This window comes from Oncorhynchus tshawytscha, linkage group LG31, assembly GCF_018296145.1.
Source record: "Oncorhynchus tshawytscha isolate Ot180627B linkage group LG31, Otsh_v2.0, whole genome shotgun sequence".
NCBI classification, from domain to species: domain Eukaryota; kingdom Metazoa; phylum Chordata; class Actinopteri; order Salmoniformes; family Salmonidae; genus Oncorhynchus; species Oncorhynchus tshawytscha.
Genome location: NC_056459.1, coordinates 26,741,828 through 26,765,616, shown reverse-complemented (window position 1 = coordinate 26,765,616; position 23,789 = coordinate 26,741,828). Strand labels below are relative to the sequence as shown.

General features: G+C 45.5%; 1 protein-coding gene across 1 annotated transcript in view; it reads left to right on the top strand.

The window, feature by feature from the left end:
- LOC112240222 (adhesion G protein-coupled receptor B2-like) overlaps positions 1-22,938 on the top strand; it is a 199,434-nt gene extending 176,496 nt beyond the window's left edge. The window contains exons 22-24 of the mRNA XM_042309838.1: positions 8,276-8,311; positions 10,780-10,896; positions 22,885-22,938. Of these exons, the coding sequence (XP_042165772.1) occupies positions 8,276-8,311; positions 10,780-10,896; positions 22,885-22,938 (207 nt within the window). The remainder of the gene's footprint in view (positions 1-8,275; positions 8,312-10,779; positions 10,897-22,884) is intronic.
- Positions 22,939-23,789: the final 851 nt, after the last annotated feature.

Genomic DNA, 23,789 nt, shown 5'->3' with positions numbered 1-23,789 from the left:
ATTCAGTCATGTTACCAGACACCTTGCCCTGATTAAAAGCAGTGGTTCGTGCCTTCAGTTTCACACGAATGCTGCCATCAATCCACGGTTTCTGGTTAGGGAATGTTTTAATCGTTGCTATGGGAACGACATCTTCAACGCACGTTCTAATGAACTCGCACACCGTATCAGCGTATTCGTCAATGTTGTTGTCTGACGCAATACGAAACATCTCCCAGTCCACGTGATGGAAGCAGTCTTGGAGTGTGGAGTCAGCTTGGTCGGACCAGCGTTGGACAGACCTCAGCGTGGGAGCTTCTTGTTTTAGTTTCTGTCTGTAGGCAGGGATCAACAAAATGGAGTCGTGGTCAGCTTTTCCGAAAGGGGGCGGGGCAGGGCCTTATATGCGTCGCGGAAGTTAGAGTAACAATGATCCAGGGTCTTTCCACCCCTGGTTGCGCAATCAATATGCTGATAAAATTTAGGGAGTCTTGTTTTCAGATTAGCCTTGTTAAAATCCCCAGCTACAATGAATGCAGCCTCCCGGATAAATCGTTTCCAGTTTGCAGAGAGTTAAATAAAGTTCGTTCAGAGCCATCGATGTGTCTGCTTGGGGGGATATATACGGCTGTGATTATAATCGAAGAGAATTCTCTTGGTAGATAATGCGGTCTACATTTGATTGTGAGGAATTCTAAATCAGGTGAACAGAAGGATTTGAGTTCCTGTATGTTTCCTTCATCACACCATGTCACGTTGGCCATAAGGCATACGCCCCCGCCCGTCTTCTTACCAGAGAGATGTTTGTTTCTGTCGGCGCGATGCGTGGAGAAACCCGCTGGCTGCACCGCTTCGGATTGCGTCTCTCCAGTGAGCCATGTTTCCGTGAAGCAGAGAACGTTACAGTCTCTGATGTCCCTCTGGAATGCTACCCTTGCTCGGATTTCATCAACCTTGTTGTCAAGAGACTGGACATTGGCAAGAAGAATGCTGGGGAGTGGTGCACGATGTGCCCGTCTCCGGAGTCTGACCAGAAGACCGCTTCGTTTCCCTCTTTTTCTGAGTCGTTTTTTTTTTTTTTTTTTTTGGTCGCTGCATGTGATCCACTCGGTTACACTGGTTGTAAGGCAGAACTCAGGATCCGCATCGCGAAAAACATATTCTTGGTCGTACTGATGGTGAGTTGACGCTGATCTTATATTCAGTAGTTCTTGTCGGCTGTATGTGTGTACGTGTCTGTATGTGTGTGTATGTGTGTGTACGTGTCTGTATGTGTGTGTGTACGTGTCTGTATGTGTGTATGTGTGCTGGCGCTCGCTCTAGTGGCAATATAACCAGTAGTCAGGGGATTCCGAAACTTGGACCTGGGGACTTTTCCCAGACACTGCACAGCTGATTCAAAAAATCAACTAATCAATGAGCTTTGATCACTTGAATCATCTGTGTAGTGTTAAGGCAAGAACCCAAACACACCCCTTAGGGGCCCCAGGACTGAGTTGAGCTTTGATCATTTGAATCATCTGTGTAGTGTTAGGGCAAAAACCCAAACACACCCCTTAGGGGCCAAAGGACTGAGTTGAGCTTTGATCATTTGAATCATCTGTGTAGTGTTAGGGCTCGAACCCAAACACACCCCTTAGGGGCCCCAGGACTGAGTTGAGCTTTGATCATTTGAATCATCTGTGTAGTGTTAGGGCTTGAACCCAAACACACCCCTTAGGGGCCCCAGGACTGAGTTGGGGAAACACTGCTCTCGTCTGTTATGTGTGTGTGCATGAGAACGGAATGCTGTTCAGAAATTATTACTAATTATGGGATATAAAGATGTCTACATTCATGCAGATTGGTAAACACACACACACACACACACTTTTGTGTCTATAATCACCCTTCTGGCCTACAAGGAGGCAGAGCAGATGGAGTGACAGGGACAGGAGAAGTGGAGATACCTAGTCAGTTGCACAACTGAATGCATTCAACTGAAATGTGTCTTACGCATTTAACCCAACCCCTATGAATCAGAGATGTCAAGAGGGCTGCCTTAATTGACATCCACAGCGCCCGGGGAACAGTGGGTTTAACTGCCTTGTTCAGGTGCATAACAACAGATTTGTACCTTGTCAGCTCAGGGATTCGATCCAGCAACCTTTTGGTTACTGGCCCAACACTCCTACCCACCAGACTACTTGCCGCCCACAGGGAGTACCCCTTGAGAGTGCCTGTGTGCACACCTTAATTACACACACACACACACACACACACACACACACACACACACACACACACACACACACACACACACACACACACACACACACACACACACACACACACACACACACACACACACACACACACACACACACACACAGCACCCCCACACAGACTAAGATAGGATCCTGCTGACTCACAAGGTTGATGAAGGAATGGGGACAGTACTTACGCTGAAGGACAGGGTAGTGCACGTGCTTCATGTAGAATGAAATGCATTACAGCCCCGTTTTTAAAACATCTCACTCAGATGAATGGCTTGCATCCCAAATGGCACCCTGTTCACTATTTATTGCAGTGCTTTTGACCAGGGCCCATAGGGTAGGCCTACTATAGAAGGAATAGGGTGTAATTTGGAACTCAGACTTTGAGTCTACTCCTGAATATCTTTAAACATCCCTCTGAGAGACGTCTAAGTTATCCTGAATATCTTTAAACATCCCTCTGAGAGACGTCTAAGGTATCCCTGTGCTTAGCTTGATGTATTGTCTGTGTCCCAGATTACACCACAGGAGGCTGGTTGCACCTTAATTGGGGAGGACGAGCTTGTGGAATGGTATCAAATACATCAAACATGGTTTGTATGTGCTTGTTGCCTTTCCCTTTGCTCCGTTCCAGCCATTATTAAAAGCCGTCCTCCCCTCAACAGCCTCCACTGAATTACATACTATTTCCTTTATAGCACACTGTGTTTGACCTGTGGCTCTGGTCAAAAGTAGTGCACTATAAGGGGAATTTGGCTCTGGTCAAAAGTAGTTCACTACAGAGGGAATAGGATGCCATTTGGGACTCATTCATCATTGATCAGAGGCTCTGATAAACAGTTTATTTCCTCCTGTTTGAGGAAAATAGACCTCTCCAGACGGAGATTGAGTGCTCCATAAAATCAAACTAAAAGATATGAAGAGGCAAAATGTAAGGTATTACAGAAATTGCCTTGATTGCTTTGGAGATTTGGGAGAGGGTTGAGGTTTTAGTATTGAGATTTGTAGATTTTAATGTGAAAGCTAGAAAAAGTCCATTTTTATAACGTCTTGAAAAGCTCTGTAATGTTGTTTGCTGTTGTGAAGAGACTTTTAGGAAAAGTAGAGGAGGGAGTGATGAGAGAAGGAGAGGAGAGAGTGATGAGGGAAGGATGGAAAGGACAGAGTGATGAGGAAAGGAAGGAGAGGAGAGAGTGATGAGGAAAGGAGAGGAGAGAGTGATGAGGGAAGGAGAGGAGAGAGTGATGAGGGAAGGAGAGGCGAGGAGAGAGTGATGAGGGAAAGGAGAGGAGAGTGATGAGGAAAGGAGAGAGTGATGAGGGAAGGAAGGAGAGGAGAGAGAGTGATGAGGAAGGAGAGGAGGAGAGAGATGAAGGAAGGAGAGGAGAGAGTGATGAGGGAAGGAGAGGAGAGAGAGATGAGGGATGAGGGAAGGAGAGGAGAGAGTGATGAGGGAAGGAGAGGAGAGAGTGATGGGGGAAGGAGAGGAGAGAGTGATGAGGGAAGGAGAGAAGAGGAGGGAGTAATAAGGGAAGGAGAGGAGAGGAGGGAGTGATGGGGGAACGAAGGAGAGGAGAGAGTGATTAGGGAAGGAGAGGAGAGAAGAGTGTGATGAGAGAAGGAGAGGAGAAAAGAGAGTGATGAGGGAAGGAGAGGAGAGAGTGATGAGGGAAGGAGAGGAGAGGAGGGAGTGATGGGGGAATGAAGGAGAGGAGAGAGAGTGATGAGGGAAGGAGGGGAGAGAGTGATGAGAGGAGGAAGGAGAGGAGAGAATGATGAGGAAAGGAGAGGAGAGAGTGATGAGGGAAGGAAGGAGAGGACAGGAGAGAGTGATGAGGGAAGGAGGGGAGAGAGTGATGAGGGAAGGAAAGGAGAGAGTGATGAGAGGAGGAAGTAGAGGAGAGAATGATGAGGAAAGGAGAGGAGAGAGTCATGAGGGAAGGAGAGGACAGGAGTGTTGAGGGAAGGAGAGGAGAGAATGATGAGGGAAGGAGAGGAGAGGAGAGAGTGATGAGGGAAGGAGAGGAGAGGAGAGAGTGATGAGGGAAGGAGAGGAGAGAATGATGAGGGAAGGAGAGGAGAGGAGAGAGTGATGAGGGAAGGAGAGGAGAGAGTGATGAGGGAAGGAGAGGAGAGGAGAGAGTCATGAGGGAAGGAAGGAGAGGAGAGTCATGAGGGAAGGAGAGGACAGGAGTGTTGAGGAAATGAGAGGAGAGAGGGATGAGGGAAGGAGAGGAGAGAAGAGAGTGATGATGGAAGGATAGGAGAGAAGAGATATTGATGACGGAAGGAGAGGAGAGAGTGATGAGGAAAGGAGAGGAGAGAGTCATGAGGGAAGGAGAGGACAGGAGTGTTGAGGGAAGGAGAGGAGAGGAGAGAGTGATGAGGGAAGGAGAGGAGAGGAGAGATTGATGAGTGATGAGGGAAGGAGAGGAGAAGAGAGTGTGATTAGGGAAGGAGAGAGGGGTGAGGGAAGGATAGGAGAGAAGAGAGATTGACAATGGAAGGAGAGGAGAGAGTGATGAGGAAAGGAGAGGAGAGAGTCATGAGGGAAGGAGAGGACAGGAGTGTTGAGGGAAGGAGAGGAGAGAATGATGAGGGAAGGAGAGGAGAGGAGAGAGTGATGAGGGAAGGAGAGGAGAGAATGATGAGGGAAGGAGAGGAGAGGAGAGAGTGATGAGCAAAGGAGAGGAGAGAGTGATGAGGGAAGGAGAGGAGAGGAGAGAGTCATGAGGGAAGGAAGGAGAGGAGAGAGTCATGAGGGAAGGAGGGGACAGGAGTGTTGAGGGGAGGAGAGAGTATTGAGGGAAGGAGAGGAGAGGAGAGAGTGATGAGGGAAGGAGAGGAGAGAGTGATGAGCAAAGGAGAGGAGAGAGTGATGAGGGAAGGAGAGGAGAGGAGAGAATGATGAGATGGGGAGAGGAGAGGAGAGATTGATGAGTGATGAGGGAAGGATAGGAGAAGAGAGAGTGATGAGGGAAGGAGAGAGGGGTGAGGGAAGGAAAGGAGAGGAGTGATGAGGGAAGGATAGGAGAGAAGAGAGATTGATGATGGAAGGAGAGGAGAGAGTGATGAGGGAAGGAGAGGAGAGGAGAGAGTGATGAAGGAAGGAGAGGAGAGTAGAGAGTGATGAGGGAAGGAGAGGACAGGAGAGAGTGATGAGGGAAGGAGAGGAGAGAGTGATGAGGGAAGGAGGAGAGAGAGAGTGATGAAGGAGAGGAGAGGAGAGGGAAGGAGAGGAGAGAGTGATGAGGGAAGGAGAGGAGAGATTGATGAGTGATGAGGGAAGGAGAGGAGAAAAGAGAGTGATGAGGGAAGGAGAGAGGCGTGAGGAAAGGAGAGGAGTGATGAGGGAAGGAAGGAGAGGAGAGAGTTATGATGGATGGAGAGGAGAGGAGAAGAGAGAGTGATGAGAGGAGAGAGTGATGAGGGATGAAAGGAGAGGAGAGAGATGAGAGTGATGAGAAGGAGAGGAGAGAGTGATGAGGGAAGGAAGGAGAGGACAGGAGAGAGTGATGAGGGAAGGAGAGGAGAAAAGAGAGTGATGAGGGAAGGAGAGAGGGGTGAGGGAAGGAAAGGAGAGGAGTGATGAGGGAAGGAAGGAGAGGAGAGAGTTATGATGGATGGAGAGGAGAGGAGAAGAGAGAGTGAGGGAAGGAGAGGAGAGAGTGATGAGGGATGAAAGGAGAGGAGAAGAGAGAGTGATGAGAGAGATTGTGATGAGGGAAGGAAGGAGAGGACAGGAGAGAGTGATGAGGGAAGAGAGAGGAGAAAAGAGGAGTGATGAGGGAAGGAGAGAGGGGTGAGGGAAGGAAAGGAGAGGAGAATGATGAGGGAAGGAAGGAGAGGAGAGAGTTATGATGGATGGAGAGGAGAGGAGAAGAGAGAGTGATGAGGGAAGGAGAGGAGAGAGTTATAAGGGAAGAAGAGGAGAGAGTGATGAGGATGGAAGGAGAGGAGAAGAGAGAGTGATGAGAGGGAGGAGAGGAGAGAGTGATGAGGAAGGAAGGAGAGGACAGGAGAGAGTGATGAGGGAAGGAGAGGAGAGAGTGATGAGGGATGAAAGGAGAGGAGAAGAGAGAGTGATGAGGAGGAGGAGAGGAGAGAGTGATGAGGGGAAGGAAGGAGAGGACAGGAGAGAGTGATGAGGGAAGGAGAGGAGAAAAGAGAGTGATGAGGGAAGGAGAGAGGCGTGAGGAAAGGAGAGGAGTGATGAGGGAAGGAAGGAGAGGAGAGAGTTATGATGGATGGAGAGGAGAGGAGAAGAGAGAGTGATGAGAGGAGAGAGTGATGAGGGATGAAAGGAGAGGAGAAGAGAGAGTGATGAGAGGAGGAGAGGAGAGAGTGATGAGGGAAGGAAGGAGAGGACAGGAGAGAGTGATGAGGGAAGGAGAGGAGAAAAGAGAGTGATGAGGGAAGGAGAGAGGGGTGAGGGAAGGAAAGGAGAGGAGTGATGAGGGAAGGAAGGAGAGGAGAGAGTTATGATGGATGGAGAGGAGAGGAGAAGAGAGAGTGATGAGGGAAGGAGAGGAGAGAGTTATAAGGGAAGAAGAGGAGAGAGTGATGAGGGATGGAAGGAGAGGAGAAGAGAGAGTGATGAGAGGAGGAGAGGAGAGAGTGATGAGGGAAGGAAGGAGAGGACAGGAGAGAGTGATGAGGGAAGGAGAGGAGAGAGTGTTGATGGACGAAGAGTAGAGAGTGATGAGGAGAGGAGTGATGAGGGATGGAGAGGAAAGAGGAGAGGAGAGATTCATGGAAAAATCACATGATTTTGCGGTGTTCCAATAACACGTTTTCATTTGATCACGTGATCTTATGTAAAGTTAATGTGATGACATGTGACAACATGTAAAGCAACATGTGATAACATGAAACCACATGTGAAAACGTGATCATACGTGAAGTCTTTCAAAAACATGTTTCCATGTGATTTCACAGGATTTTCAACATGTGAAATCATGTCATTTTTTCTGTGAGGGTCGTTTCACTTCTCTGTGAATGTCATGCTGTGATGTGGAATTGGTGGGTGTTCCTCAGTAAGAACAACAGTTTGTTCCGACAAATAACACTGATAGTGGGTGATGTAGTATGCTTGCACGTAGGACGCGTGATGGAGGGTGGATCGTTGTGAAAGTATGTGTGCCTTCATTCAAGTGCATAGTGCATGTGTACTGTATAGTACTGGGGATTGTCAAATGTCCTCAAATGTCATGGGATCGCTTTTGTGAAGGTTAGAGGTTACACACACAACGAGATGACTGTGACAAAGTGTTTGAATGAGAGAGATCTGAGTCATTGCTTGAGGCTAAAATGGAACCACGTTCACCACTATCCGGGGCCTATTTCAGATGCACCCTCAGTTCTCTACAACATTGTGTCTTTCTTTCTTTCCTCCTTTCTTTATTTCTGTCTTTCTTTAAAAGCCTCAGCTCTCGTAGCCTTTCTCTGCAAGTCCAGACATTAAAAGAAGGACCAGGGCTTTCAGCTAAATGTAGGGCCAATCTTCTCAGTGGTGTAAAGGGTTTCTGAGAAAGAGAGAGAAGTCAAGAGAGTTGGACTGGACCACATGCACCCCATCTCTGAGTGTGCAATAACTACAGCTGTCCATTAGGTCACACCAAGCTAAGGAGTGACTGAGTGGTCTGATGCAGGAGACAGTTGAAGGACATTACATGACTGTCTCAATCATCTTGGACATACCTTCAATAGAATGAAGGCTGTTGGTTGTGGTGAACTTTAATAATATGTTTTTTTTATAGATTTGACTGTACCATTTAATCCAAAGCAAGTTACAGTAGCCACGTTTATTGGGAATATGTTGCCCATGTGGGAATGAGGCTCACAAGGTTTCACTGCATCAGAAGGACTTCATTTCATCTGAGCCACTACATGACGTGTGTTTTGTGTTAGCATGCATGTTGCAAGTGGAGACTTTGCTACACACGTTTGTGTTGATGATGAGTGGAGGAGTCCATCGATCTACAGACATTGATCATATCTTCTCTCCCCCTGACCCCCCCCCTCCCCCCCTCCTCCCTCAGAGGAAAAGAGTACGGTACTCTGAGCTGGACTTTGAGGTAAGACCCCACCTACTACCCTCCCCCAGCCTATCTCTGCTTCTGTCTGCTTCAGCCAGGTTTGACTGACGTTTAGAGGAGCCCATGGCATCTCTAACCCCCCGCCCCCTTGCGCCTGTGTCTCCCTTGAATTTAACTTGGTACAGTGACCCATACATAGTGTAGTCTGTTTCTACAACAAGGATCTAGGGCTCCCCCTGTGGATGGATGGATTTGGTTTTGACTGATCTTAGCTTGATTGGCCAAAGGATTGATATATTGAACATGTACCAGCAGGTGTACAAAAAAAACTATAATTGAATTGAGCTTTTTTCAAACTGAATCAGTCAGTCATTTCGATCTCAATGGAAAATGCACAATGGGGTGCCAGGTTCTGGTTGAAGAAACAATGGTGCAGTGGAACGGTTTGAGTGGATGAATGAATGATAGACGGTGAGTTTGTCAGTTTGGTATGATGTGTGTGTTTTGGGGGTAATCACGTGTGTTTGTGTGTGTGTTGGCGTGAAATAATCGCTCCGTGGAAGGAACAAGCCCTGGGAATCTAGCAAATCTCCAGTCTCAAACAGCCCCCCCCCCTAACAATTAACTAAACTAAAGCCTTTGCTAAACCCTATTCAAGTATTGGCTTTCCTTATCCTTACCATGTAAAGACTGGAGACTTGCTTTCCACTGCGGAGGCCTTGTCCATAGTAGAACTAAGGCATGTGTGGACTGTTGCACAACTAACAGGCTAACAAGCACTAGCGCTTAGCTACAATATCATAACCTGGAGTAGAATGATGTTGCCTAAGGGCAATGATTTCCCAGAGCTCACAACCCTTCCTGTCTGACCGTAGTCTGCAAAACTGCATGATATGTCCCTCAAAATGTCTGACTTCCTGTTACTGTAATTTAATTATGCCAATGTGCTTTCATTAATTGAAAACCCTTAATCTATTTTATGAGAATTTGTAAGATTCTTGTTTGCATAAAATAGATGGAGACCAGTCTTTTTAATAATAGGTAGCAGAATTTATTCTCGGAGCGCGCTGACACTTAACCACGAGCAACACTTTATATACAGATCATGACGTCATTTCATTGCTTGAACAGAATCCCCTCCTCTCGACCGGGACAAAGTGAGGTGAAAAGTTAATTCTAACTTACTAACACACTCCCAGGTAACATTTGACCCCTCAACATTATCGATCACCACTGAGCTGACAGTTCTAATTAACAGAAAACCTAGGAATGCACTCACTGTCTTATCTAAAAACCCCAGAGCGAAGTTTCTGTCGGTTCAACCATAGGTTACCGACCTTATTTGTTTACACAGTCCCCAACCCATTCGTTTCTTCCTAGTTGGAATGGTGTTCATTAACTTTAATTACTCCTTGTCCATGTCACACAATCCCATCGTATGAAGTCATGTTGTTAATCAGATATAATAAAACAGAGTATAAGTTTTACTTAGTTACAGTTCCGTTTAAAATGATTTGTTCAGTCATTTAATCATAATTTTACCAACACTTCCTATGTCAAAAATGGACGCCAGTGTACCCCTTGACCGAGTGTGTGTCTGAGGGAGAAAGATTTGAGGTGGCCTGAGAGTTTAAGGTAAAGAATGTGAGAGGAAAGAGCAGTGATGACAGACATGACACAGGAAAAGGGACAGCGGGAAGAGAAAACGACAGACACAGTGACAGCAAGAAGGAGCGGGAGAAGATGACTATAAAGGAAGTAGATTTAAAGTTACTTAGGAACGCAGGCTCAGACACACACACACACAGAGAGAGAGAGAGAGAGAGAGAGAGAGAACTGACAGACGGGGAGAAGAGAGTGCAGACTGTGGTAATTGGTGGCAGCGGTCACAGCCGGCCTTGGCCAGAGTGTCTGAGTTTGTGAGTGTCGCTGTCTGGCCCCTGTGTCTCTCTACACCCTCAGAGCGGCTGTGTCGATTAGCCGCCACCGCGCTGCTTAAGCGCTAGCCATTAGCGAAGAGAGCGAGTCGCTGTAACAAGGTCTCTATCCTTCCACTTCCACTTGTAATAGGATGTAGTTGCTCTTATAGATGCTAGAACGTATAAGGTCAGTTGAGTCTCAGCTAAATGGTGAGGGTTAGGATTTGATCCTCCAGTTGTACTTACAGGAACATTTTATTCAGAGCCACTTCACTGCTGGCTAATTGCTAACTAACTAATGCTAACTTGCTAACTAGCTAACGCTAACATTAACGCAGCCTGTTTGGCTCTCATATCCATTCAGAGCAAACTCATAGACATGTTACATCACAGGCAGCATCAAAGCCTAGTAGAGAACAGAGAGATGCTAGAGAGAAGATGAGAGGACTCAGCTATCTATCCATCTATCCGTCCCCCTCTTCCCCCCAACTGCGGCTGGCATCTCTTTCAGTCCCTCTCAGTCCTTGCCTCTATAGCTTTTCTTTTCTTATTCTCTTCATGTTTGTTGTACCTTCCTCTCCCTTCCAGAAAGTGATGCACACTCGCAAAAGACACTCTGAGCTGTACCCTGAGCTCAACCACTCCACCACCAAGTTCCACACCATAGACAGGTTTAACAGGGACCCCACCATGTCCACTTTCAAGGTAAGAGCCCAACCCTAAAACGTTAGTGGGAAACGAGGATTAACTGCCCCACACCACAACCCACTCCCACACCACTCACTATTACCCGCTCACTGAGCTCATCTCATTACGACCCCTAGTGGTATAACTGTGAAATGGCATTGTTATTTAGAGAATCTAGCATCTTTACAACAATATGTGAGTGTGTTTGTTGGCACTTAGTGTGGTATTTTGTGGTAAGGTTAGTAGTTAATATACCCCCCCCCCCGACACCTTAAGGTAAGGTTAGTTGTTAGTATACCCCCTACCTGACACTTTAAGGTTAGTAGTTAGTATACCCCCTACCTGACACCTTAAGGTTAGTAGTTAGTATACCCCCTACCTGACACCTTAAGGTAAGGTTAGTAGTTAGTATACCCCCTACCTGACACCTTAAGGTAAGGTTAGTAGTTAGTATACCCCCTACCTGACACCTTAAGGTTAGTAGTTAGTATACCCCCTACCTGACACCTTAAGGTAAGGTTAGTAGTTAGTGTACCCCCTACCTGACACCTTATGTTAGTAGTTAGTGTACCCCCTACCTGACACCTTAAGGTAAGGTTAGTAGTTAGTATACCCCCTACCTGACACCTTAAGGTTAGTAGTTAGTGTACCCTCCCCCCTGACACCTTAAGGTAAGGTTAGTAGTTAGTATACCCCCTATCTGACACCTTAAGGTTAGTAGTTAGTATACCCCTATCTGACACCTTAAGGTTAGTAGTTAGTATACCCCCTACCTGACACCTTAAGGTAAGGTTAGTAGTTAGTGTACCCCCTGACACCTTAAGGTTAGTAGTTAGTGTACCCCCTGACACCTTAAGGTAAGGTTAGTAGTTAGTATACCCCCTACCTGACACCTTAAGGTTTGTAGTTAGTGTACCCTCCCCCTGACACCTTAAGGTAAGGTTAGTAGTTAGTATACCCCCTATCTGACACCTTAAGGTTAGTAGTTAGTATACCCCCCCCTGACACCTTAAGGTTAGTAGTTAGTATACCCCTACCTGACACCTTAAGGTTAGTAGTTAGTGTACCCCCTACCTGACACCTTAAGGTTAGTAGTTAGTGGACCCCCTACCTGACACCTTAAGGTAAGGTTAGTAGTTAGTATACCCCTACCTGACACCTTAAGGTTAGTAGTTAGTATACCCCCTACCTGACACCGTAAGGTAAGGTTAGTAGTTAGAATACCCCCCCTGACACCTTAAGGTTAGTAGTTAATATACCGTCTACCTGACACCTTTTATATAGGGAACATACAGTACAGTACTCATACAGTACTCAGATCTGATTACACAGGGAACATACAAAGAGAGGATTAGGTAGGGAACATACTAGACAGGGAACATACTAAGAGCTGATTAGAATGGGAACATACTAGACAGGGAACATACTAAGAGAGGATTAGGTAGGGTACATAGTAATTAGGTAGGGTACAAGAGTTAATTAGATAGGGAACATACTAACAGGTGATTAGATAGGGAGCATACTAAGAGCTGATTAGATAGGGAGCATACTAAGAGCTGATTAGATGGGGAGCATACTAATAGCTGATTAGATAGGGAGCATACTAAAAGCTGATTAGATGGGGAGCATACTAAAAGCTGATTAGATGGGGAGCATACTAAAAGCTGAGTAGATGGGGAGCATACTAAGAGCTGATTAGATGGGGAGCATACTAATAGCTGATTAGATGGGGAGCATACTAAAAGCTGATTAGATGGGGAGCATACTAAAAGCTGATTAGATGGGGAGCATACTAAGAGCTGATTAGATGGGGAGCATACTAATAGCTGATTAGATAGGGAGCATACTAAGAGCTGATTAGATGGGGAGCATACTAATAGCTGATTAGATAGGGAGCATACTAATAGCTGATTAGATAGGGAGCATACTAAAAGCTGATTAGATGGGGAGCATACTAAGAGCTGATTAGATGGGGAGCATACTAATAGCTGATTAGATAGGGAGCATACTAGTAGCTGATTAGATGGGGAGCATACTAATAGCTGATTAGATGGGGAGCATACTAAGAGCTGATTAGATAGGGAGCATACTAAGAGCTGATTAGATGGGGAGCATACTAAGAGCTGATTAGATAGGGAGCATACTAATAGCTGATTAGATGGGGAGCATACTAATAGCTGATTAGATAGGGAGCATACTAATAGCTGATTAGATAGGGAGCATACTAATAGCTGATTAGATAGGGAGCATACTAAGAGCTGATTAGATGGGGAGCATACTAATAGCTGATTAGATAGGGAGCATACTAAGAGCTGATTAGATGGGGAGCATACTAATAGCTGATTAGATAGGAAGCATAGTAATAGCTGATTAGATAGGGAGCATACTAATAGCTGATTAGATAGGGAGCATACTAATAGCTGATTAGATAGGGAGCATACTAATAGCTGATTAGATAGGGAGCATACTAATAGCTGATTAGATAGGGAGCATACTAAGAGAGGATGAGATAGGAAACATACTAAGAGAGATTTACATAGGGAGCATACTAATAGCTGATTAGATAGGGAGCATACTAATAGCTGATTAGATAGGGAGCATACTAAGAGCTGATTAGATAGGGAGCATACTAATAGCTGATTAGATAGGGAGCATACTAATAGCTGATTAGATAGGGAGCATACTAAGAGAGGATGAGATAGGAAACATACTAAGAGAGATTTACATAGGGAGCATACTAATAGATGGTTAGGTAGGGAACGTACTATGAGCTGATTAGATGGGGAGCATACTAATAGCTGATTAGATAGGGAGCATACTAAGAGCTGATTAGATAGGGAGCATACTAAGAGAGGATGAGATAGGAAACATACTAAGAGAGATTTACATAGGGAGCATGCTAATAGATGGTTAGGTAGGGAACGTACTATGAGCTGATTAGATAGGGAATATCTTGGAGCTGATAAGATAGGGAGCATACCAAGAGATGATTATATAGGAACATACTAAGATAGTATTAGATAGGAGCATACTAAAAGCTGATTAGATAGGGAACATACTAAGAGCTGATTTGATAGGGAGCATACTAAGAGCTGATTCGATAGGGAGCATACTAATATCTGATTAGATAGGGAACATACTAATAGCTGATTAGATAGTTAATATACTGTCATGACGTTGCCCTCTTTGGAGACAGCGAGCACCATCCCCCTACCTCTGCACCATCCCTCTCTCTCAGGCTGCTGTGGTCAGAGAGGTCGTAAGTGAGTTTTCTTAGAGAGAACAAAGGGATTTCTTTCACCTCACAGAACTTGACAACCAAACAATATTCATGTTCTGGAGAAGGTATAAAATATTGGTGAAGAATCCAGCTACGAATTGGTTTGTTTGGTACAATTTTGAGAGACAATACAGCCACATTACCATAATCCTATTTATACAACAGTCTCAGTTATGAGGCTTACATCTAATTGTTGTATAAAATGAATGAGTAAAGATGAAACTCTTCGTGAAATTATGTAATGTGATTTTAGACAGTTTAAAACCTGTTGTGACTAGGGGGCAGTATTTTCATTTTTGGAGAAAAAAAACATTCCCTTAGTAAACGGGATATTTTGTCAGGACAAGATGCTAGAGTATGCATATAATTGACAGCTTAGGATAGAAAACACTCTACAGTTTCCAAAACTGTAAAAATATTGTCTGTGATGTTGCAGGCGAAAGCCTGAGAAAAATCCAATCTGGAAGTGCCTCATGTTTTGAAAGCGCTGTGTTCCTATGCTTCCCTATTGAGCAGTGAATGGGCTATCAACCAGATTACTCTTTCTCCGTATTCCCGAATGTGTCTACAGCATTGTGACGTAGTTTTACGCATTTATGTTGAAGAATACCTGTAAGCGGCTACATTGCGTAAGTGGTCACCTGATGCTCCCAGAGAGATTCTCGCGTAAAATACAGAGGTAGCCATTACTCCAATCGGTCCTACTGAAAAACTAATTGTCCCGATGGATATATTATCGAATAGATATTTGAAAAACACCTTGAGGATTGATTATAAACAATGTTTGCCATGTTTCTGTCGATATTATGGAGCTAATTTGGAATATTGTTCACCGTTTTCGTGACTGCAATTTCCGGGCGATTTCTCAGCCAACCGTGAAGGACAAATGGAGCTATTTCGCCTACGAAAATAATATTTTGGGAAAAAAGGAACATATTAAAAGAGGATTAGATAGGAACATACCTTGAGAGGATTATATAGGTACATACTAAGAGAGGATTATATAGGTACATACTAAGAGAGGATTAGATATATAACATACTAAGAGAGGATTAGATAGGGAACATACTAAGAGAGGATTATATAGGTGATGTACTAAATGAGAATTAGATAGGGATTATACTAAGAGAGGATTATATAGGTGATGTACTAAGTGAGAATTAGATAGGGATCATACTAAGAGAGGATTATATAGGTGATGTACTAAGAGAGGATTAGATAGGGAACATACTAAAATAGGATTATATAGGTACATACTAAACAAGGATTATATAGGTAACGTACTAAGAGAGGATTAGATAGAGAACATACTAAGAGAGGATTATATAGGTACATACTAAGAGAGGATTAGATAGGGAACATACTAAGAGAGGATTATATAGGTACATACTAAAAGAGGATTATATAGGTACATACTAAGAGAGGATTAATAGGGAATGTACTATGAGATGATTAGACAGTGAACATACTTAGAGAGGATTTTAATATTGAACATACTAAGAGCTGAATCCACTTGAGATACATACCTCTATTTAAATATTTTTGTTCAAATCTATCAATGATTGTTGGAAGTCTGAGTTACCTGCTTGGATCTAAAGTTAGCATTCGACCCACAGTGACCCTCTTGAGTACTGGCTAAAGTACATGGTGTGACTATAATATCACTGAATAAAATATGAGGATGATGCTTCACTTTGCACTTAATGTTGCTTGAACTTCAATCTGAACTCTGCACAGAATGTAATTTGGGTCAAATCCCAAATGGAACCCTATTCCCTATATATTTGACCAGTGCTCTATGTGCCCTATTCAAACATATTGCAATACAAAGGGAACGAGGTGCTGTTTGGGATGTGACCCTGATGTTACTGTGATTAACACTGCACAGAATGTAGTGACCGTTGGCTCACACATCAATACGTGCAACTTCTGTTTTCAAATGCACTTCGATAATATAACTTAAACCTATTATAAATGTGTTTTTTCTCCTTTTATCCAGAGCTTACCTCGACTAAACCTATTCATTTATTTTGTTTTAGTGGTTGAACGTTCAGATGCCTTAACGTTCTACCACTGTTTTATTGTACACCTCATAGAACCACCTCATAAACCTTTCATTATATTTTTGTTCAAAGGACAATGAGGGTTAGGGGGATGTGCAATGTCACCTTTATCTGTGTGTGTGTGTGTGTGTGTGTGTGTGTGTGTGTGTGTGTGTGTGTGTGTGTGTGTGTGTGTGTGTGTGTGTGTGTGTGTGTGTGTGTGTGTGTGTGTGTGTGTGTGTGTGTGTGTGAGAGAGAGAGAGACAGGGTGGTCTGCGTATCGTTAATGCGCTATTAGCCCGCACTAAGCAGTCCCTGCTCTACACTGACCTTCAGAGAGCCTATTTCATTAAGATTTCAACAACACACACATCTCATCTCCTGGAGCTGCACTATGGGGCCGGTACTTCAAGCCGTGATGAGTTATTCAGCCATGATAGGGCATCTGCTGCTTCACATCTCATTTACACTGAGAGCAGAGGGCACACACACATACACTAATAACACACACACACCCTGACACTTCCCAGGCAATAGCGGCAGCCTCTGTCTTTGATTCTCATTTCCTGGACATCTTGATTAAATGATCACCGTCTAGCTCTCTCTCCAGTTATTACTGGGCAGCATATAGAACCAGTCACAGAATACTGAGCCAAGCATATGTTTGCCAGTGTATTAGTCATTTGTAATGATTCTGTTCAGTCCGATTCTAATCAAAGTTGTGTTGAGGCACTCTGACGTATAAACACACACAAGTAGACACTGTATATTACATCACACCGTTTTCATATTGGGCAATTCCATCACCCAACAAAATTGACAGAAGATCTATAATTTCTGTAATATCTATCCAATGTGTAATCAAATGTGTGATCAATGAAGACATCCTCTACAATCATTCATGCAGAAAAAAACACAGGTGTACTGTCTGTGTTGAAATGTAAGAAATTAAATGAAACACAAATTCATTTGCATCAAGCCTGCCTTGAGCATTTGGCCAAGCATCCTCATCCACATCACAGTGAATGTCCTCATTGTTCATGCACCGTACAAAAAAAACTTTTGTCATGGCGAATCCAAGCTCGACATTGGTCGGCATTGATGTCGTCGCATGCCTCATCCATGACCAGAAGGAGGGTGTCACGCTCATAGGGATGGCGATCGTACACCTTCCAGCTCCATGCTGAAAACAAATCCTCAATTGGAAAGGAGAGTATAGGGGCAGGTATAGGGTCACAAATTGGGGATGGGCCCAAAACCATGCCTGAACCACCTCTGCAGGGTGGAAACTGACATTGTTCCACACAATGACATTAACCCCTCAACTTGACAGGCCTGCTCAATTTCATTGAAAAATACATCGGGAAATACCTTGAGGCATTGTAGGATCCAAGTAATGGCCTATGTCCTACCACACCATCTTCAGAGATAGCTGCGCACATAGAGATGTTTCCCCCACGTTGTCCAGGCAATTGGGACGGTCACCCATTGACCGATGAGGTTCCACCCACGGCGCCTTGTTTTGGCCAGGTTGAAGCTCGCTTCAACCTGACATACCAGATATGTGTGAGATATACTCATGATGTTTCATAGCAGCATCAAGTACCATCACCCTCTAAAAATATATTTTGGTTTGTTATTTTTACAGTATAGTTCCAATATGATATTGTGAAGTAGCATGTGCATTAATAGTAACAGTAATACCGTATATAGTGGTGTAACTGAACATAGTCAGCCTGCAAATGTTTCACCTGGTCGTTGTTTCTCTCAAAAGGCACCAGGTAAATGTGTTTCATAGATACCTGGTGCCTCTCCAAAAGGTGGGTGCTTGTTGGCAGGCTGATGGATTCCACTTTGGCAAAGGTGTCATCGTTCTCCTCAATGTCCTGCTTTCTTTCAGACAGACGTATCTCATTCCTGGCCCTCATCATTTCCACCACTGCCCACTCCTGCTGATCAGTCAGCACACAGCCACCACCATGGGGTCTTCTGTCAATTCTGAGGGTAAAACAGAGTGTACTGTCAATAGATCATGCTTTGATTTGTGAATTTACATGCATTACAATATTCATATCATACAGACTTACTGGTTTTCTTGGTGTAATCTTCTCATGATCGAATTGACAGTTGATCTTTCAGATTGTGGTGAACTAATCTGGCAGCCTCTGCCATGGTAAGGCCTCTGTTAACCACATGGTCACCAATGATGGCCCGGACGAGAACCGACAGTTCCCTGCCGCCTGCCTCCCTCTCTCTGATGTCCACCTCTTTGACGGGGCCCATGCCCACCTCTTTGTCGTGGTCCATGCCCACCTCTTTATCGTGGTCCATGCCCACCTCTTTATCGTGGTCCATGCCCACCTCTTTGTCAGGGTCCATGCCCACCTCTTTGTCGTGGTCCATGCCCACCTCTTTATCATGGTCCATGCCCACCTCTTTGTCGGGGTCCATGCCCACCTCTTTGTCAGGGTCCATGCTCACCTCTTTATCGTGGTCCATGCCCACCTCTTTATCGTGGTCCATGCCCACCTCTTTGTCGGGGTCCATGCCCACCTCTTTATCGTGGTCCATGCCCACCTCTTTATCGTGGTCCATGCCCACCTCTTTATCGTGGTCCATGCCCACCTCTTTATCATGGTCCATGCCCACCTCTTTGTCAGGGTCCATGCCCACCTCTTTATCGTGGTCCATGCCCACCTCTTTGTCAGGGTCCATGCCCACCTCTTTATCGTGGTCCATGCCCACCTCTTTGTCAGGGTCTATGCCCACCTCTTTGTTGGGGTCCATGCCCACCTCTTTGTCGGGGTCCATGCCCACCTCTTTATCGTGGTCCATGCCCACCTCTTTGTCAGGGTCCATGCCCACCTCTTTGTCAGGGTCCATGCCCACCTCTTTATCGTGGTCCATGCCCGCCTCTTTGTAAGGGTCCATGCCCACCTCTTTGTCGGGGTCCATGCCCACCTCTTTGTCGGGGTCCATGCCCACCTCTTTGTCAGGGTCCATGCCCACCTCTTTGTTGGGGTCCATGACCACCTCTTTGTTGGGGTCCATGACCACCTCTTTGTCAGGGTCCATGCCCACCTCTTTGTTGGGGTCCATGCCCACCTCTTTGTCGGGGTCCATGCCCACCTCTTTGTTGGGGTCCATGCACACCTCTTTGTTGGGGTCCATGCACACCTCTTTGTTGGGGCCCATGCCCACCTCTTTGTCAGGGTCCATGCCCACCTCTTTATCGTGGCCCATGCCCACCTCTTTGTCGTGGTCCATGCCCACCTCTCTGAGGGGCCCCTTGTCCACAAGCTCTTTGATTTCTTCCTCTCCCTTGCTGTCTATCTGCCCCATGTTGAAAGTGTTCAAACACCCCCTTCTAACTGTATATGGTGATCAATTGTGGTTACCACTATGTGAAACCATCAGCAATAACCAGTAGTCATTATGTATGGTTATCATGTATCATACATGTCATTAGATGTTTATACTTTACAAACACACGTTTTATTTCTGTAGGTCTCAAATCCATATAGAGTAGACAAACCAGTTTGAAACCTACAGTATATATAGTAGACAAACCAGTTTAAAATCTATAAGTTTATCAAACGGTTTTAGTGAGTAAACATTAAGTGCAGTTGGATTACTGTAAGTGATGGTCAAATGTATTCAAACAAATGAGAAGAGAATCATATGAAAAGCATTGTGAGCATTGCATTGTGAAAGGCAGTTATTTTATATGAAAGGTGTTTGTAGATGAAACACTGATTAGGCTTGGTGAAAAAGTTACTGTGTGATTTTGTTTGTTGTACTTAGTCAATAGAAAATGTCCTTGAGGTAAAAAAAAATAATAATTATGTTATGTTTTGAGTTTTGTACTAAAAGATGTGAAATTTGACAAAGTATTTGTGAAAATACTACCACAGCGATATAAAAAAAACTGCAAAGACACAGTTACGAAAATCACTCCAGTTCTTCACGTTTCGTTTGTTCTGTATTGTTTTGGTGAGTTTCATTTATTAAACATGTGGAACTCTACGCACGCTGCGCCTTGGTCCGATCATCATTATTACGAACAACTTGACAGAAGATCCCACCAACAACGGACCAAGCAACGTACCCAGGAGGAGTAGACATCCTGGAGGTGGGAGGAAATATTGGATGGGAAGGGATCCTGGACGTGGGAGGAAATCATTGCCGGAAAGGATGGCCTTCCATGGGAGAAGACGGAGGCAGCGAGGGAGCAACAACGACGACACCGGGGTTCGCGGCAAAAAAAAATTGGGGGGTGGCACACGGGTGGTTGGAGCCATGGTGGGAACCAGAACCAACTCACTGTAGTCACCGTGTGGTTCAGGTGCCATGTTGTCTAGTTCTACGCACAGTGTCTACAGTGCGCCTTCACAGCCCGGTGCGTTCTGTGCCAGTTCCTCACACTTGTCGTGCTAAAGTGGGTATCTGTCCAGGACGGGTTGTGCCCGGCTCAGCGCTCCTGGTCTCCAGTACTTCTCCAGGGTCCAGTACATCCTGTGCCAGCTCCACGCACCAGGCCTCCGGCGAGAGTTCCCAGTCCAGAGGTTCCGGCGACAGTTCCCAGTCCAGAGGTTCCAGCGACAGTTCCCAGTCCAGAGCTTCCGGCGACAGTTCCCAGTCCAGAGCTTCCGGCGACAGTTCCCAGTCCAGAGCTTCCGGGAGACAGTTCCCAGGCCGGAGCTTCCGGCGACGGTCGACGGTCCGGAACCTCCTGAGACGGTCGACGGTCCGGAACCTCCTGAGACGGTCCACGTTCCGGAACCTCCTGAGACGGTCCACGTTCCGGAACCTCCTGAGACGGTCCACGTTCCGGAACCTCCTGAGACGGTCTACGGTCCGGAACCTCCTGAGACGGTCCACAGTCCGGAACCTCCTGAGACGATCAACGTTCCGGAACTTACTCCAGTGACGATCCACGGTCCGGAGTCCCCGGCGAGGATCCACGGTACGGAGCTTCCGGCGACGATCCACGGTCCGTTTCCTCCGGCGACGATCCACGGTCCGGAGTCCCCGGCGACGATCCACGGTCTGGAGCTTCCTGCGACAATCCACGTTCCGGAGTCTCCGGAGACGATCCATGGTCCGGAGCTTCAGGCGATGATCCTCGCACCAGAGTCGCCACCGAAGCAGGCGGATCCATGAGAGGAGTGGGTACTTCGCCTCGCACCGGGGGTTAGTTTGGGGTGTGACTAGGGTGGGTTATCTAGGTTATTGTATATCTATGTTGGCCTGGTATGGTTCCCAATCAGAGGCAGCTGTTTATCGTTGTCTCTGATTGGGGATCATATTTAGGCAGCCATTTCCCATTGTGCTTTGTGGGATTTTGTTTTTGTGTAGTGCCTGTGAGCACTCCAGTTCTTCACGTTTCGTTTCTTCTGTATTGTTTTTGTGAGTTTAATTTATTAAATATGTGGAACTCTACGCACGCTACGATTTGGTTGGTTAATTCTACAAGCGATCGTGACACACACACACACACACACACACACACACACACACACAGCACCCCCACACAGACTAAGATAAATGCATTTGATAAAGAACAGGGTGTGGTGGATGTGTTTCACTGTACTGCTCCATTGGCATAAAGTAAGTAGACAGTGCACTGAAGAAGTGAATAATTGCCCTGATATGGTATTAAAGTCAGCCCTTTGACAGGCCAGCATGACTCCAGCATCCGTAGCTGTCAACACAACGCTTCTTCTGAACCCACCCAGACACTCAGGCTTACTGTAGAGCAATTATGGTGATGAACTGTGTGTGTGTGTGTGTGTGTGTGTGTGTGTGTGTGTGTGTGTGTGTGTGTGTGTGTGTGTGTGTGTGTGTGTGTGTGTGTGTGTGTGTGTGTGTGTGTGTGTGTGTGTGTGAAGACCCGGGTGTGTGTGTGTGTGTGTATTTGTGTGAATTGTGAAAGATGTGTGTGTGTGTTTGGGCTTTTTCTACTACTCAATAGATGAATGGAGTTTATTAGTCTATAATTACAGCTCTGGTAAAGACGTACATGCCTCATAATCAGTGTGATATCTGCTTGTCTTAGCCCTGTGACAGCTGGTGACTCTCTCAGCCATTCCCACATCCACTCTCTAAACTCTCTCCAAACATGAACATGGTGTACTCTCCTTTAGTGGGACACATATAATTACATTACATTATCCTGTCATGAAGGGAATTAAGTGTGTGTACTAGAGGATTAAAGTATCGTTAACCATAGTAAAACACAAATCTTAGTACATAACCAGAGACCGGTTGAAAGTTGTGAGTGTGTTCAAACTCACTTGTTTTAAAGTGGAGACTAGAGACATATTTTCCTATATTTAACTGTAAGTGACTTGAGGAAATACAATTGTCAAACAAGCTTTCCCTTGGAAAGGAAAACAGGTCAATTAGGTTTGAATAAAGACCAAGTAAAAAGCTGTATCTTTGAAACCCCTTTGAGTGAATCTCTTGTCAGAAACAATTATACAACAAATAGTTTAACAAACCCCCAGTATAACGATCCTTTTCTTTACAGGCTACCACAATAATCACATCTACCTCAACTACTAACCACGATAACACCCAATTGTCTTCAAACAGCCTCTATCCCCAAAGTGCCAAACGCCCTCTATATCCCGTAACACCTAATCCCTGACCATTGACCCTTAACCTCTGCACTAATCACAGAGGCCTGTGTTCCCCCTCACAGGTGCTGCCTCCCCCGCCTCCGAGGCAAACTGAGCCGTCGTTAGCGCACAGAATGTCCCTGGTTTACAAAGAGAGTCAAAGTAAGCATGCTAAACAACACACAAACAGTAGAGCCCTTTAACCTCTAACCTTTCAATGACCCCTTTAGTAGAACCTCTCCTCAGCTTTAGCCCTCCCCACAGTGCCGTTACTGTGTTTGAAGTCCCTAAAGATGAGTTATTCCCCCTATTGGTGTGGTGGTGTTGTTGACATTAGTATGGTTACAACCTTTCTACTGTTCTTCTGTTGTTGTCGAGGGTGAATGGTGTTGTCCAGGTTGCATGGTGTTGTCCAGGTTGCATGGTGTTGTCCAGGGTGAATGGTGTTGTTCAGGGTGAATGGTGTTGTCCAGGGTGAATGATGTTGTCCTGGGTGAATGGTGTTGTCCAGGGTGAATGGTGTTGTCCTGGGTGAATGGTGTTGTCCAGGGTGCATGGTGTTGTCCAGGGTGAATGATGTTGTCCTGGGTGAATGGTGTTGTCCAGGGTGAATGGTGTTGTTCAGGGTGAATGGTGTTGTCCAAGGTGAATGGTGTTGTCCAGGGTGCATGGTGTTGTCCAGGGTGAATGATGTTGTCCTGGGTGAATGGTGTTGTCCAGGGTGAATGGTGTTGTTCAGGGTGAATGGTGTTGTCCAAGGTGAATGGTGTTGTCCAGGGTGAATGGTGTTGTTCAGGGTGAATGGTGTTGTCCAGGGTGAATGGTGTTGTCCAGGGTGAATGGTGTTGTCCAGGGTGAATGGTGTTGTCCAGGGTGAATGGTGTTGTTCAGGGTGAATGGTGTTGTCCAAGGTGAATGGTGTTGTTCAGGGTGAATGGTGTTGTCCAAGGTGAATGGTGTTGTTCA